The sequence below is a fragment of the Xenopus laevis genome, chromosome 2S (genome assembly GCF_017654675.1).
Source record: "Xenopus laevis strain J_2021 chromosome 2S, Xenopus_laevis_v10.1, whole genome shotgun sequence".
Classification (NCBI taxonomy): Eukaryota; Metazoa; Chordata; class Amphibia; order Anura; family Pipidae; genus Xenopus; species Xenopus laevis.
In genome coordinates this window covers 160394579-160410678 of record NC_054374.1, presented here as the reverse complement: position 1 = coordinate 160410678, position 16100 = coordinate 160394579, and the positions used below count along the sequence as shown (strand labels likewise).

General features: G+C 41.9%; 1 protein-coding gene across 1 annotated transcript; it reads left to right on the top strand.

Annotated features, from left to right (window-relative positions):
- The first annotated feature begins 226 nt into the window (after window positions 1-226).
- alg8.S (ALG8, alpha-1,3-glucosyltransferase S homeolog) lies at window positions 227-14526 on the top strand. The gene is given in 13 exon segments (NM_001091339.1): window positions 227-379; window positions 2951-3029; window positions 5161-5354; window positions 7075-7184; window positions 7308-7375; window positions 8463-8589; window positions 8678-8781; window positions 8900-9020; window positions 10151-10290; window positions 11870-12009; window positions 12402-12499; window positions 13467-13539; window positions 14173-14526. Coding segments are annotated over 13 exon segments (1638 nt in total). The 5' UTR covers window positions 227-230; the 3' UTR covers window positions 14408-14526.
- The last annotated feature ends 1574 nt before the right edge of the window (window positions 14527-16100 follow it).

The following is a 16100-nucleotide window of genomic DNA, read 5'->3' as shown; positions in this document are numbered from 1 at the left end:
CAGCTGCAAATTGTCTTAGCATATCGATGGCTACATCATACAATGAGTTTAAAACTTTAAACGTGAACCAGTCCTTTAACAGCAAAAGCTAACACTAAATATAGTGAGTGAGTGCAGCACATAGATAGTCTGCAGCCAACACTTCCTGATTATCTTTAAAGCCCCGCCCCGTGCACCTTTCCTGGCTAGGGCAGCTCCTGCAGGCAGCGCCGACTTCCGGGAGGAGCAAGATGTCGCCTTCCAAAGGTGGGAACGTGGGCACCGGCAATAGCAGCGGCGGCAACTCTGTCTCCAAGAGCAAAGAGAGCGGGGATGGGAGCTGGTTTGTAACCCTGGCGATCGCCGTGTCCCTGCTGAAATGTCTGCTCATACCGACCTAGTAAGCACCGGCCTCGCACCCCGACATGAACCTGTATTTCCATAGCCTCCCTCCCTGCCAAATACACTCACGTCCCGCCCTGTGTAGATGTGCGTGGGATTGGGATCCGCAAGCAAACCTGCTCTATTACTCCCGGCGTCCTGTTGACTCGTCTCAGCTTTGCTAGATCGAGAGAGCATGCTGGGAAATGGAGTTCAGCATATCTGACCAGTATAATGTATTGGCCCAATGAGCAGGTGCCTCTCTCAGTGATTCCTAAGGACAGAACCTAAAGGGGTTGTTCACCTTTGAGTTAAAAGTCAGTATGATGTAGAGAGGGATATTCTGAGATAATTTGTAATTAGTTTTCATTTTTTATTATTTGTGGTTTTTGAGTTATTTAGATTTCTATTCAGCAACTCTTAAATTTGCATCTTAAGCAATCTGGTAACTAGGGTCCAAATCTCCCTAGCAACCATTCATTGATTTGAATAAGAGACTGGAATATGAATAGGAGAGGCTGAATAGAAAGATGAGGAATAAAAAGTAACAATAACAATACATTTGTAGCCTTACAGAGCATTTGTTTTTTAGATGGGGGTCAGTGACCCCCTTTTGAAAGCTGGAAAGAGCCAGAAGAAAAAGGCAAATAAAAAGGCAAATCAAAAACTATAAAAAACTATGAAAAAAAGAGAAAGCTGCTGAATAAAAAGCTAAATAACTCAAAAACCACAAGTGATAAAAAATGAAAACCAATTGAAAATTGTCTCAGAATATCTCTCTCTACATCCTACTAACGGTTAACTCAAAGGTGAACAACCCCTTTAATGTTCAGTGCGGAAACAGTTTCCTATTCCTGTGTGTTCAGTTAGAACTGCCAACATTATCTGGCAGCAGCGAGGGATCATACTGGAGGGGCCACATTGAGAGGAAACTGTTGGTTTATATTCTCCAACTTTCAGACCTCCAGCAACTCCTCTCACATAGGGCTGTCACTAGCATTTAAATGGCCCATATTACAGGAGGGGGAGGGGCAATTATTAACCTATAGGCCACCAGGTTGAAAGAGGCTCAAATGGAAAAATAATTTGCTTGTGCCCAAGAAACTCCTCCCCTGAGCCAACCCTAGTCATGTCCTGTTATTGCCAAATCCCTGTCCCTGGCAGCAGTCCCCCTGTTTGAAGGTGGCCCTGTCCTCACATCCCAGACTTTTCATGTCGGAGGGATTCTGGGAGTTGTAGTTTGACAGCAGCTGAAAGGTTGGAGTTGTATCACAGCATTCGTATGCAGCAACTGCTGGTTCTGGCTACAGCTACTCCTGACCCTGATAATATATAGCTCACAAATCGTGACTGATTGTGCTATAAGTCAGTGGGGCTCATTTATCAACACTGGGCAAATTTGACCATGGGCAGTAACCCATGGCAACCAATCAAAGTATTGCATTCATTCATAGGTTGCTATAGGTAACTGCCCATGGGCAAATTTGCCCAGTGTTGATAAATGAGCCCCAGTGTCTCTCTGGGATGTGCCCACATCTGTGAGCCCTATGGCATCAAAGGTTAAACACCTCCCACTATGTTCAGTATCTTTCCCATCAGATACATGGCATGCAGTCATATTATCATGATCTGATTATTGGCAATATTATTACTATGGCTTATTCACAGTGGTTTTGGTTGTTCTGCTTCTCATGAGCTTTCTCAGATCTTTCCGACATTTCATTTCTCGGTTAAACAGTGTTAAACATTAAGGCTGTTGGATGATTGATTGTATATATTTTTAAAGGAGAACTAAACTAATTAAAAATGGATATGGCTAAAAATGTCATATTTTATATAGTGAACTTATTGCACGAGGCTAAAGTTTGAGCTTGTCAATAGCAGCAATGATCCAGGACTTCAAACTTGTCACAGGGGGTCACCATCTTGGAAAGTGTCTGTGACACTCACATGCTCAGTGGGCTCTGATTGGCTGTTGAGAAGCTAAGCTTAGGGCTCGTCACTAATTATCCAGCAGAAAATGAGCTTCCCTGGCTGTAATATAAGCTAATGCTACAGGTTTGCTGATTATTAAATTCTGATGCTAATTGCACTGGTTTCTGTGCTGCCATGTAGTAATTATGTGTATTAATTACTAATCAGCCTTATATTGTGACATTTCTATTCTATGTGTACTGTATATTGTGAGTGGGTCCCTAAGCTCAGTAAGTGACAGCAGCACAGAGCATGTGCAGTGAATCAGCAGAAAAGAAGATGGGGAGCTACTGGGGCATCTTTGGAGACACAGATCTTTACTGCTAAAGGGCTGTGGTTGCCTTGGGCTGGTACAGAAGCACAAAACATCATGTACATAATTTCTAGCTGCTTCTTTAGTTAGGCTTTAGTTCTCCTTTAAAAGATGGCTGAGGTGGCCAATCCAGAGCGTGCTGGAAGCTTATTGGCCTGTGTATAAGGTCAAATGCATGGCCTGCCCAAACAAGATCTCTCTGGATTGTAGAGAAATCTGTTTTGGTGGGAAGCAGGCTGCATAAAGGCTCCTTCAGCTAAAATATGTGTTAGTTAAAGTGACAGTGTCCTTCCTTTCTTACAGCCATTCTACAGATTTCGAGGTGCACAGAAACTGGTTGGCCATCACCCACAGCCTGCCTGTATCCAAGTGGTACTATGAGGTGAGTCCATGATTAACACTACTTTATAAAGTGCCAACCTATTCCCTAGTGCTGTACAGAGACAAATATTCTATACATTGCCATCAGTCCCTGCCCAAGTGGAGCTTACAATCTAAGGTCCCTATAACAGTCACATACACTAGGGTCAGTTTTATCAGGGCTCCATTAACCTGCCTGTATGTATTTGGAGGGTGGGAGGAAAGCCGAATACATGGAGGAACCCACACTGGGCAGAACATACCAGGCCCGGACTGACAATCTGTGGGTTCTGGCAAATGCCAGAGGGGCTGCTATAAGGTGCCATAGAAAGTCAGTATTTAGTGGGCTGGTTGGGGCTGATTGGGCCCCTGTGTACCTGAAATGCCAGGGCCTATTTTCATTCTCAGTCCAGACCTGGAACATACACATTCCTTGCAGTTAGTTCCCTGACTAGGATTGAACCTGGGACTTGAGCATTGCGAGGGGTACGTATGATAGGGCAGAGGCTCCGACACCCCAGCACTGCAGTCTCTGCATATCCCTTATATATTGTTCTTCCAGAGAGGGAACCCAGACATTCCTTCTGCAATTTAATACGTTTATTTGTATAGTATAAAAACTAGGGATGCACTGAACCCACCATTTCAGATTCGGCTGAATCCTTCGTGAACGATTTGGCCGAATACTGAACCAAAGAAACTTTCTTGTTTTGTGATGAAAAGTCACCGGATGCAAATTAGGATTCTGTTCAGGCCAGGCTGAAAAAGGCAGAATGCCTAATAAAAACAGTAAACTACATGAATAACAATTTTGTTCAGATTAATTTTTAAGTAAACTTTTATATGTTATACAATGGCTAATTCTAAGCAGCTTTTCAATTGGCCTTCACTATTTATTCATTTATTTATTTTTACGTTTCTTCTTTCCATCTTTCAAATGGGAGGGTTTCTGATTCCATCCAAAAAAACATGCTTTGGAAGGATATACATTTATTGTTATTACTTATCTTTCTATTCAGGCCTCTCTTATTCATATTCCAGTCTCCTACTCAAATCAATGCATGGTTGCTAGGGGAATTTGGTTCAATTTTGGTTGGCAACCAGATGGCTGAAACTGCAAACTGGAGAGCTGCTGAATAAAAAGCTAAATAACTCAAAAACTACAAATAATAAAAAAATGAATACCAATTCCAAATTGACTCAGAATATCACTCTCTACATCATAGTAAAAGTTAATTTAAAGGGCATGTAAAGGCAAAAAAATAAAATCCCATTTTTACTTTCTTTAATGAAAAAGAAACCTATCTCCAATATACTTTAATTAAAAAATGTGTACCGTTTTTATAAGAAACCTGACTGTATACAGTGAATTCTCCCTTCATTTACTGCTGTGGATAGGAATTGTCAGACGGTCCCTAACTGCTGAGCAGGGAAACAATCATACTTATGTACAGCAGGGGGAGCCCCCGCCTTACTTCCCAGCTCTGCAGAACGCAAGCAGCTTTGTTTGTTTCCCTGTAGAGCAGTCGGCGACGGTGTAGAGATTTGTTTTGGATTTTATTTTTGCCTTTACATCCCCTTTACTGTTTCCAACTCCAGCTGCAGGGACAAAGATCATGGAGCCAGATTTAAACAGATAAACCGGGATTCTATTTGGAGAATTATTTTGCTGCAGCAACTGATTCTGCAGATTTGGAGAAAGTTTGTATTAAACAATACAAAAACTATAAAATCCACATTAGATTACATGACAACACACGACCCAGTGCAGTCTGTATATTCTGATTATTAATCAGTCTTGCTGTATCGGCTTCTGGCAGATATTCTTTGACTTGTGCAGTTTTGATAATTTATGACGATCCCTAAGCAGCCCAGATCACACTGAGCATGTGCACAGTCTTGGTCTTGCAAATATGTATAACAAAAATGACAGCCCCCTGTGACCAACTTTGAAAGTATAAATTATTTGTTTGATTAGGCTTGTGGTGCAGTAAGTTCATGTTTATATTTAGTATACAAAATATAGACTTTCTAGCTTTATTCTATTTTAGACTCTACTTCCCTTTTTAAGGTGAACAAACCCATTAAATCAGTACTGTCACATCAACGGGTGACTTCTAATGCATCAAATACGGTATTTTTGCTGCCCGCAGACAACATCGGAGTGGACGTTGGATTACCCGCCGTTCTTCGCATGGTTTGAACATGTTCTTGCCAAAGTGGCTCACTACGTTGACCCGGAGATGCTGAAAGTGGAGAATTTAAACTATGCCAGCCAGGAGACCGTCCTCTTCCAGAGGTTTTCTGTTATCATCACTGATCTCCTCTTCATCTTTGCTGCCCGCCAGTAAGTGCCCTCCCTCCCTCGTTTCTTATTTCATCAGCAATAGGAACAGTAAAGGGGGAGCTCCATCCTAGAGACAGCGTTTTGAAACATGAAAGAAATTATAATTGAAAACCGATTCCCAATATCCTCTCATTCCACATTTTCAGTGTCCGTTTATAGTCTCTGCTCTGCTGGTTCTGTGAAACAATGAAGCGGAAGCCGGCTGGACTTTTGCTACTTTAATAAACATGGACATTAAAGAGATACTGACACCAGAAATTAAACCATTTTTTATTATAATATTGGCTTTGCATGTTATCTATAATTTTGCCATAAAAGTATTTGCAGATTATTTTACATTACCCACCTGATCCCCCATGTTCTTCTATGAGGGGGCAGCCATATTTAAGCTTTAGCAGTCTGTTAGCATTAGAAACTCTAAAGGCCCCCGTACACAGGCCGCTAAAAGCTGCCGACAGACAGTCGGCAGCTTATTGGCCCATGTGTGGGGCCCTCCGACGGGCTTCCCCAATCTATAACTTGCCGAAAGTCAGCCAGATTTCAATTGGGCAGGGTTAAAGGAAAACTAAACCCTAAAAATAAATATGGCTAAAAATGGCATATTTTCTATAGTGAACTTATTGCACGAGGCTAAAGTTTGAGCTTGTCAATAGCAGCAATGATCCAAGACTTCAAACTTGTCACAGGGGGTCACCATCTTGGAAAGTGTCTGTGACACTCACATGCTCAGTGGGCTCTGATTGGCTGTTGAGAAGCTAAGCTTAGGGCTCGTCACTAATTATCCAGCAGAAAATGAGCTTCCCTGGCTGTAATATAAGCTGATGCTACAGGTTTGCTGATTATTAAATTCTGATGCGAATTGCACTGGTTTCTGTGCTGCCATCTAGTAATTATCTGTATTAATTACTAATCAGCCTTATATTGTGACATTTCTATGCAAAGAAGATGGGGAGCTACTGGGGCATCTTTGGAGATACAGATCTTTACTGCTAAAGGGCTGTGGTTGCCTTGGGCATATCGGGGAGAGATTCGCTCGTTTGGTGACATTGCCAAACAAGCGGATCTCTTAACTGACAGGTTAAGAAGGGACAGTCAGGTTGACAAAAGTCAGGCTTAAAGGGGTGGTTCACCTTTAAGTTCACTTTTAGTATGTTATAGAATGGCCAATTCTAAACAACTTTTCAATTGGTCTCCATTATTTATTTTTTATAGTTTATAAATTATTTGCCTTCTTCTCCTGACTCTTTCTAGCTTTCAAAAGGGGGTCACTGACCCTGTCTAAAAACAAATGCTCTTTAAAGCTACAAATTTATTGTTATTGCTACTTGTTATTACTCTTTTTCTGTTCCAACCCTCTCCTATTAATATTCCATATTCTCATTCAAATCAGTGCATGGTTGCTTGGGTAATATGGACCCTAGCAACCAGATTGCTGACACTGCAAACTGGAGAGCTGCTGAATAAAAAGCTAATTAACGCAAAAAAACACAAATAATAAAAAATGAAAACCAATTGCAGAATATCCCTCTCTGCGTCATACTAATAGTTAATGTGAAGGTGAACAACCTCTGTTGAGTGTCTGCCCTGTGCATGGGAGTTTTATACGGGAAATGAGTATAGATAGCTAGATATATAGAGATAAATATTATTATAATGAGCAGAGGTTTCTATTTCCCTGAGTGGCCACTGTATGACAGTTTTGCTGCTTATCTTCTGGCAGATGCTGTAAGTGTGTGAATGGGAGGAAGGATCGGAGGGATCTCCTACAGAAGCCGCCCTTTGTCCTGGCTGTGCTGCTGCTCTGGAACTTCGGCCTGCTGATTGTGGATCGTATCCTTTCCTTGGACAAATAGTCCTTTTTCATGGGGTAAATGTACCCAGAGGCTGAATTCAGTCACAGTGACTAATACATGTACCAAACCAGGGGCTTTTTTTTTCCTGATGGACCCTCAGATATTCACTTCCAGTACAATGGGTTCCTCTCGGGTATGCTGCTGCTCTCCATTGCGCGCTTATATCAGGTAACGGTTAGGGAATCATAGATGCGGGGCCAGTGGCTTCAGAGATATACTGCCAGTTTTGGAGTTACAAAGCCACTCCATATTTAGTGTGGACATTTCTAGGAGATGATTTGTTTTTTTACATACACAAAGGTAAAATGTGTATAATTTATATATCTATCACCTTGCAGCTGTGATTGAACTCCAGAAGAAACACTGCACAGTTCATGCACATTAAAGAAGAACTAAAGCGTAACACATAATTATTCTAGAATGGTTACATCATATAATTCAGGGTTCTGCACTAGCCCAAGGCCACCACAGAAGACCATGCTATAGTCCTGCAGCGGGTCGGGCACCCACGGGTTACCCACAAAAAAAAAAAGCAGGCACCCTGCGGAATGAGGGGAGGATTTTCAGGTGCAGGTATAGATGCGGGTCGGGTTGCCGGTCTCGTCTAAATTTCTTATCTTATGTAATATTGTATACATTTTACTCCTTTTAAAGTTTTACAAAACTTGTTTCTTTTGATGATGTCACGGTTTTGCAGCACCATCACATCCTTTTTGATGGTGGTCGTCGGGTTGCGGATAAGGCAGTTGCGGGTCAGGTTGCGGATAAGGCAGTTGCGGGTCGGGTCCAGGTCTTACAAATTGGTTCTAGACCATGCTGGAGCAATGATACCCTAAGGTTTATTATGTCTAGAGGATTCGGCCATTTTCAGCAGGATTCAGCCGAATCCTTGTGCCTGGCCGACCCGAATCCAAATCCTTTAATTCATGTGACTTTTTGTTACGAAACAAGGAAGTAAAAACATTTTTAGCCTCGTGCTGATTTGCATATGCAAATTAGGCTTCGGTATTCGGCCAAATCTTTCACAAGGGATTTGAGGGTAATCCAAAATAGTCGATTCGGTACATCCCTAATTATGTCCCAAGCAATTGAATTGCACTGAACCAGAACACCTACTTCTTAGGGATCCAATTCTTGGGACACCCTGCAGACAGACAGACGCACGAGTACTTCAGCACCGGCTTGGATAATACTAGTATGTTGGGAATAACTGTGGTTGATTTCTTGTTTTACGAATGACAATTATTTCTTGCAGAAGAGATTCGTAGAAAGCGCCTTCCTTTTTGCCGTCCTTCTCAATTTCAAGCACATCTTCCTCTATGTTGCTCCGGCATACGGGATCTATATGCTCCGCTCCTACTGCTTCACAGGGAATAATCCAGGTAAATGGAAACGTTGGCTGGTTTTTGTCTCGTAACACACAACTCACATTGCAGCAATAAAACTGTTTGCTTGTGTGTTTTGCCGCAGACGGATCCGTGCGCTGGAGAAGTTTCAGCTGCCTGCGACTGGTCTCTCTGGGGCTGACAGTTTGCTCGGTGTTTGCGCTCTCCTTTGGACCCTTTGTGTACTTGGTACTTGCCCCAGATTTCTGTCATCCCTTTTGCTTTTTACATGTTGAACATTTCAGCTGATGTAACACAATTGTATTGTTTGTTCTTTAAAATGAAATATTGTTTTTTTGTTCTTTAGGGCCAACTGCCTCAAGTGCTGTCTCGGCTTTTCCCTTTCAAAAGAGGCCTCTGCCACGCATACTGGGCACCGAATTTCTGGGCACTGTACAATGCGGCGGATAAAGCACTGTCCATTATTGGTACTAATTTATCAACATAACATGCTACATTAATATTTTAAAGAACCAATGGCATTAAACCAGCTATATATCCGGCATATCCCATTCCCAGTAGGTCCTTCCATGAGAATGAGAAAAGGTGATACATTGGCAGCATAATATGCTCTAGTCTCTGCCCTTAACTAGTAACATATCATAATGTTTAATAACTGACAGTTTTGTACATCTGCACTGGGGACCTCCTGACCCAGAGTTACATTGTGGAAGAAAGTACATGAGTTACCGTACCTATTGGGGTTATTCTCTTTTAAGGGTCAGGGCACAAATTCAGGGAGATTAGTCGCCCGGTGACAAATTTCCTCTTCTTCGGGGCAACTAATGTGCTTGAATCTCCCCGAACTGCCTTCACGCTGGCTAAAATGTAAATCACCGGCATTTCGTTTCCTTGTCAGGCAACTTCGGGTGGCTTCGGAAACGAATCGCTCCGGCGAATCCCGCCGACGATTTACGTTTTAGCCAGTGGGAAGGCAGAGGAGGCAGTTTGGGGAGATTAGTTGCCCGAAGAAGAGGAGATTCTAATCTCCCCGAATCTGCATGTGTGCGCTGACCCTAAATTAACTTTTAGTATGATGTAGCGGGTGATCTGCTCAGGCAATTTGTAATTGGTTTTCATTTTTTATTATTTGTGGTTTTTTATTCAGCAGCTCTCCAGTTTGCAGTTTCAGCAATCTGGTTGCTAGCGTCCCAATTACCCTAGCAACCGTGCATTGATTTGAATTAGAGACTGGAATATGAATAGGAGAGACCTGAATAGATAGATGAGTAATAAAAAGTTACAGTACATTTGTAGCCTTACAGAGCATTTGTTTTCTAAATTGGGTCAGTGACCCCCATTTGAAAGCTGGAAATAGTCAGAAGAAGAAGGCAAATCATTCAAAAACTAGAAAAAGAAAAAGAAACAGTTGAAAAGTATTGATTAGAATAGGCCATAGTGAATGTAAACATAAAGGGGAACCACTCACCCCTTTAATGGAGACTTTTGTACCATCCAGGAGGAACATTATGAGCAGAGTATTTTTGCATGGTGTGATAGAAGTGGTGCTGCAGGTAAAGTTGCTGTGCGTGTGATCCCATGCGTCTGTGCATTACAGGTGTGAAGCTGCAGCTGCTGGATCCGGCCAGTATCGGTACTGGGACAATGACCAGGGGACTGGTCCAGGAGTTTGAGCACAGTGTCCTTCCTTCAGTTACACCAATGGCAACGCTAGTCTGTACCCTGATCTCCATACTGGTAATGGACTGAATGGGGCACTTCTGTGATAATAGGGCATGTGCTTGTATTGTTATTTTACAGACATTGCTGCCTGTTGGCCTTTGTAGGAGCACCTTTGAATTATGAACAGATCTGGGAATATCCTGTAGGGCAGGGGTCCCCAACCTTTTTTTACCCATGAGCCACATTCAAATGTAAAAAGAGTTGGGGAGCAACACAAGCATAAAAAATTCCCTTGAGTTGCCAAATGATTGGCTATTTGGTAGCCTCTATGTTGTCTGGCAGCCTACAGGAGGCTCTACTTGGTACTATACTTAGTTTTTATGCAATTAAAACTTGCCTCCAAGCTTGGAATTAAAAAATAAGCACCCACTTTGAGAACACAGAGAGCAACAACAAAGGGGTTAGAGGGCAACATGTTGCTCAGGAGCTACTGGTTGGGGATCACTGCTGTAGGGCAAGGAGACAATTAGACTGGATGATGGTTCCAGACTCCGGCTTTATGCAGGTCACTATGATACGATGGTTCCCACACTGGGGCTGGACTTCTGGGGCCCCTTGGATCAGTGGCAGGTGGGGTTGACTTGCTGCTAGATCTATAGCTCTTCCAACTGCATAAATGGAGACCAACAGGCAACACAACTTTATAATCCAAGAGTAAAGGTGGCCATACACGATAAGATTTGCTCATTTGATGAGGTCGCCAAATAAGCGGAAGAGAAGGGGTGCTGATGGGTTGTAGGACCACATCAACTAGCCAAAGTGGTTCTCGATCACCAGAAATGTCAAGCCTGCTCAATCGATATCATCTAGACGATTTTCGGCCTGATATCGTTTGGGGAGACCCGTTGGAAGCCCCAATACACTGGCAGATAAAATGCTTAATCTATATAAAGGACCAGCTTTAATCTGCCTGTGTATGGCCACCTTCACCTGAGGCAGCAAGGTTCCAAGCATCTGTAAAGTTTAAATTGTTCAATGTATAAATAAAAACTGGGTAAATAGGCTGTACTAAATAAAAACTGATTCTAATATAGTTAGTTAGGCAAAAATGTAATGTATAAAGGCTGGAGTGACTGGATGTGTAACATAATAGCCAGAACACTACTTCCTGCTTTTCAGCTCTCTTGTAACCAATCAGTGACTTAAGGTGACATGAGTCATATCTGTTGCTTTTGAATCTGAGCTGAATGCTGAGGATCAATTACAAACTCACTGAACAGAAATGTACCATGTGGCCCCCCTTATAGTCACTGACTAACTCAGAGTTAGAGAGCTGAAAAGCAGGAAGTAGTGTTCTGGTTATTATGTTACACATCCAGTCACTCCAGCCTTTATACATTACATTTTTGGCTAATTATATTAGATACATTTTTTATTTGGCACAGCCTATTTATTTACCCAGTTTTATTTGTACACTGAACTGTTCCTTTAAGGTGAAGTGTTACATTCAAATGAGAATTACAAAATAGGAAACATTGCATTGAGCAGCTGGATGTTCACTCCTGGGCACTGCCATCATCTCGTTCTTATATGACCTTAGTGTAGTTTTACTCTCCCAAAATATAGTTGTTTTCTGTTCTGTGTTTCCCCCCAGCCCTCTGTGTTCCAATTATGGCGCAAACCTCAAGGCCCCAGTGGTTTCCTTCGTTGCCTAATTCTGTGTGCTCTGGGCTCCTTCATGTTCGGTTGGCACGTTCATGAGAAAGCCATCCTGCTGGCCATTCTCCCATTAAGGTAAGGGATTGCAGCACTGATGTCGGTAAAAATTCATTCTGTTATTGAGGGAGGGATTGGACGAAATGCTACAGAAACTGTTTAAAAATGTAACTTCTCTATGTGTCAGTATGGCAGCTCCCACTGTCTCTAATATCCGACTGTACAATATACAGAGAATTATCTGCTTCTAGCTGTGCTCTCATACTGTACCGAAAGCCAAAATGGCATTGTGAGAATCAATAGAACGGCAGCTTTAACTATATTCTGACTGGCACAGATTTAATTCTCTTTAATTGTGTATTTCCATAGCTTTCCGCATGATCCATTTCCCATTATGAATAATTTATGGTTCAAAAGAAGATCTTGGCTAATACTGATAAATATAAATATATACTTGTTTAACTTGGCAGCATCTTGTCTGTGACCAGTGCAAAGGATGCTGGGATATTCTTGGTCCTCTCCACGACCGGCCACTTCTCTCTCTTCCCTCTGCTCTTCACATCTCCAGGTATTGCCCTTACCTAATGGGTGATGTTACCCCAATGTTTCTATATATCTGTAACCTTGTTATGAGCTAACGGGGCCCAGTCTGAAGGTCAGTTAGGGGGAGATTTAGGGTGAGTGCTTATTTGTACCCCTGGAACTGTAGCAGGGTGACACCCCAATGTTTCTATATATCTGTAACCTTGTTATGAGCTAAGGGGGCCCAGTCTGAAGGTCAGTTAGGGGGAGATTTGGGGTGAGTGTTTATTTGTACCCTGGGTACCCCTGGAACTATAACAGGGTGACTGTTACCCCAATGTTTCTATATATCTGTAACCTTGTTATGAGCTAAGGGGGCCCAGTCTGAAGGCCAGTTAGGGGGAGATTTTGGGTGAGTGCTTATTTGTGCCCTGGGTACCCCTGGAACTATAGCAGGGTGACTGTTACCCCAATGTTTCTATATATCTGTAACCTTGTTATGAGCTAAGGGGGCCCAGTCTGAAGGTCAGTTAGGGGGAGATTTGGGGTGAGTGCTTATTTGTACCCTGGGTACCCCTGGAACTATAGCAGGGTGACACCCCAATGTTTCTATATATCTGTAACCTTGTTATGAGCTAAGGGGGCCCAGCCTGAAGGTCAGTTAGGGGGAGATTTGGGGTGAGTGTTTATTTGTGCCCTGGGTACCCCTGGAACTATAGCAGGGTGACTGTTACCCCAATGTTTCTATATATATGTAACCTTGTTATGAGCTAAGGGGGCCCGGCCTGAAGGCCAGTTAGGGGGAGATTTGGGGTGAGTGCCTATTTGTTTCCTGGGTACCCCTAGAACTATATATCTGTAAACGTGTTATGAGCTAAGGGGTGCCTTTGTTCAGCCAGTAAGGTGAATCTGTATACAGAGAGTACAGCTACAATAATTGGGGGAAGGGGGTGATAAAGACAGAAATGACTTGACTGTTGTGGTCTTTTTTTTCTTTTTTTCTTTTTCCTCAGAACTGCCAATTAAGGTGCTGCTGATGTTGATTTACACTGTATTTAGCATCTCGTCCCTGAGAGCCATGTTTCGGTAAGATCAATGAGCAGAATACCCTTGTCTGTGTATCTGAATTAAAACAAATTAGACATTTAAACTTTTAAAGGGGTGATTCGCCTTTTAGTTAACTATTAGTATTAAAGTGGCAACTTTTCAATTGGCCTTCATTTTTATCTTTATAGTTATTGGCCTTCTTCTGACTCTTTCAGGCTTTCAAATCACCCTCACTGACCCATCTAAAAAACAAATGCTCTGTAAGGCTACAAATGTATCGTTATTGCTACTTTTTATTACTTCTCTTTCTATTCACGTCTCTCCTATTCATATTCATAACAATGCATGGTTGCTAGGGTAATTTGGACCCTAGTTACCAGATTGCTTCGAATGCAAACGGGAGAGCTGCTGAATAAAAAGTAAAATAACTCAAAAACCACAAGTAATAAGTTTAAGTGTTTTAGAATCACTCTCTACATCGTAATAAAAGTTAATTTTAAAAAATAAATAAATAGGGCACATGTAAATTAAAAAAAAGCCGTAATTTTGTTTTTACAACATGTCAATAGAAGGAAATGATTGGTGGGTGGTATAATGAGTAGACAATACTGCCACCACTTGCCACTGATCCCTTGCTTTTCACATGACTGATCTACTCACTTGTTGTTTCAGGAGAGAGCGGGCGCTGCTGAGCTGGCTTGAGACACTATATCTATGGGGGCTGGTGCCCCTCGGTGCCTTCTGTGAAGTTGTTTATCCTCTGACCCCCTGGCACCAGCACCTCCCGTTTGTGCCCCTGCTCCTCACCTCTGTGTACTGCTCCCTCGGGGTCTCCTACTCTTGGGTCAGACTTTCCATTTCAGCACTTGCCGACTTGCAACCTGCTAAGCAAAAGAAAACCCAATAAAAAGACTTGAATTCTCAGAATGCTGGGCCGCTCGGGATACGCACCTTTTATATCCGCTCAGAATTGTTACATTCCATATTTTTTCCTAAATAAAATATTTTTGTTGTAAAAAAAAAAAATAATTTTTAAGCCTCCTTTTTTACTACAGTTAATGGATTAGGGGAGACAATATTACATTCCATATTTTTTCCTAAATAAAATATTTTTGTTGTAAAAAAAAAAAAATAATAATTTTTAAGCCTCCTTTTTTACTACAGTTAATGGATTAGGGGAGACAATACACACGCTTTGCACATGGTTCCCTGGCTGGTATTGAACTCAGGACCCCAGTGCTGGAAGGCGGCAGTGCTATGATCTGCACCACTATACTGTAAATGATGCATAACAAACTATTATAATTCATGGTTTGCAAAACTGACTACTCCATCTCATCTGGCTTAAGGTTAACAGGGGTTTTTTAACCTTTAAAGGAGAACTACAGCTTAACTAAAGTAAAGTAGCTAGAAATGTTGTACATGATGTTTTGTGCTTCTGTACCAGCCCAAGGCAACCACAGCCCTTTAGCAGTAAAGATCTGTGTCTCCAAAGATGCCCCAGTAGCTCCCCATCTTCTTTTCTGCTGATTCACTGCACATGCTCTGTGCTGCTGTCACTTACTGAGCTTAGGGACCCACTCACAATATACAGTACACATAGAATACAAATGTCACAATATAAGGCTGATTAGTAATTAATACACATAATTACTACATGGCAGCACAGAAACCAGTGCAATTAGCATCAGAATTGAATAATCAGCAAACCTGTAGCATCAGCTTATATTACAGCCAGGGAAGCTCATTTTCTGCTGGATAATTAGTGACGAGCCCTAAGCTTAGCTTCTCAACAGCCAATCAGAGCCCACTGAGCATGTGAGTGTCACAGACACTTTCCAAGATGGTGACCCCCTGTGACAAGTTTGAAGTCTTGGATCATTGCTGCTATTGACAAGCTCAAACTTTAGCCTCGTGCAATAAGTTCACTATATAAAATATGCCATTTTTAGCTACATTCATTTAGGGTTTAGTTCTCCTTTAAGTCAACTTTTAGTAGAATGGGCAGTTCTAAGCAACTTTTCAATAGTCTCTTTTTATTTTTTTTATGTTTTTTTAGTTATTTGTCTTCTGACTCGTCTTCTGACTCGTTCTAGCTTTCAAATAGGGGTTGCTACTTTTTTTTTTTACTCCTCTTTCTATTCAAGCCTCTCCTATTCATAGTCCAGTCTCTTATTCAAATCACTGCAGGGTTGCTAGAGTTATTTGGACCCTAGCAACTAGATGGCTGAAATTACAAACTGGAGAACTGCTGAATAAAAAGCTAAGTAACTCAAAAAACACAAATAATAATAAATGAAAATCGATTGCAAATTGTCTCAGAATATCCCTCTGTACATCATACTAAAAGGTAACTCAAAGGTGAACAACCCCTTTAAGAAACACTGATGTGAAAGTCTAGGCTGTTCGTTAGGACTGGTTGCTATGAGTATCTGTAACGGGGCTAATTGATACTATAACCCCTATAGTGCCCATATGCAGTGCATGTTAATTGTGTAATGTCAATCTGACAATAGAGAGCCTGCCCCCAGGCCCAACATGTCTGCTTTGTAATATTAGTGTGTAATGCCCCAGGTGTGCAGCAGCAGGTATCTTCCTGG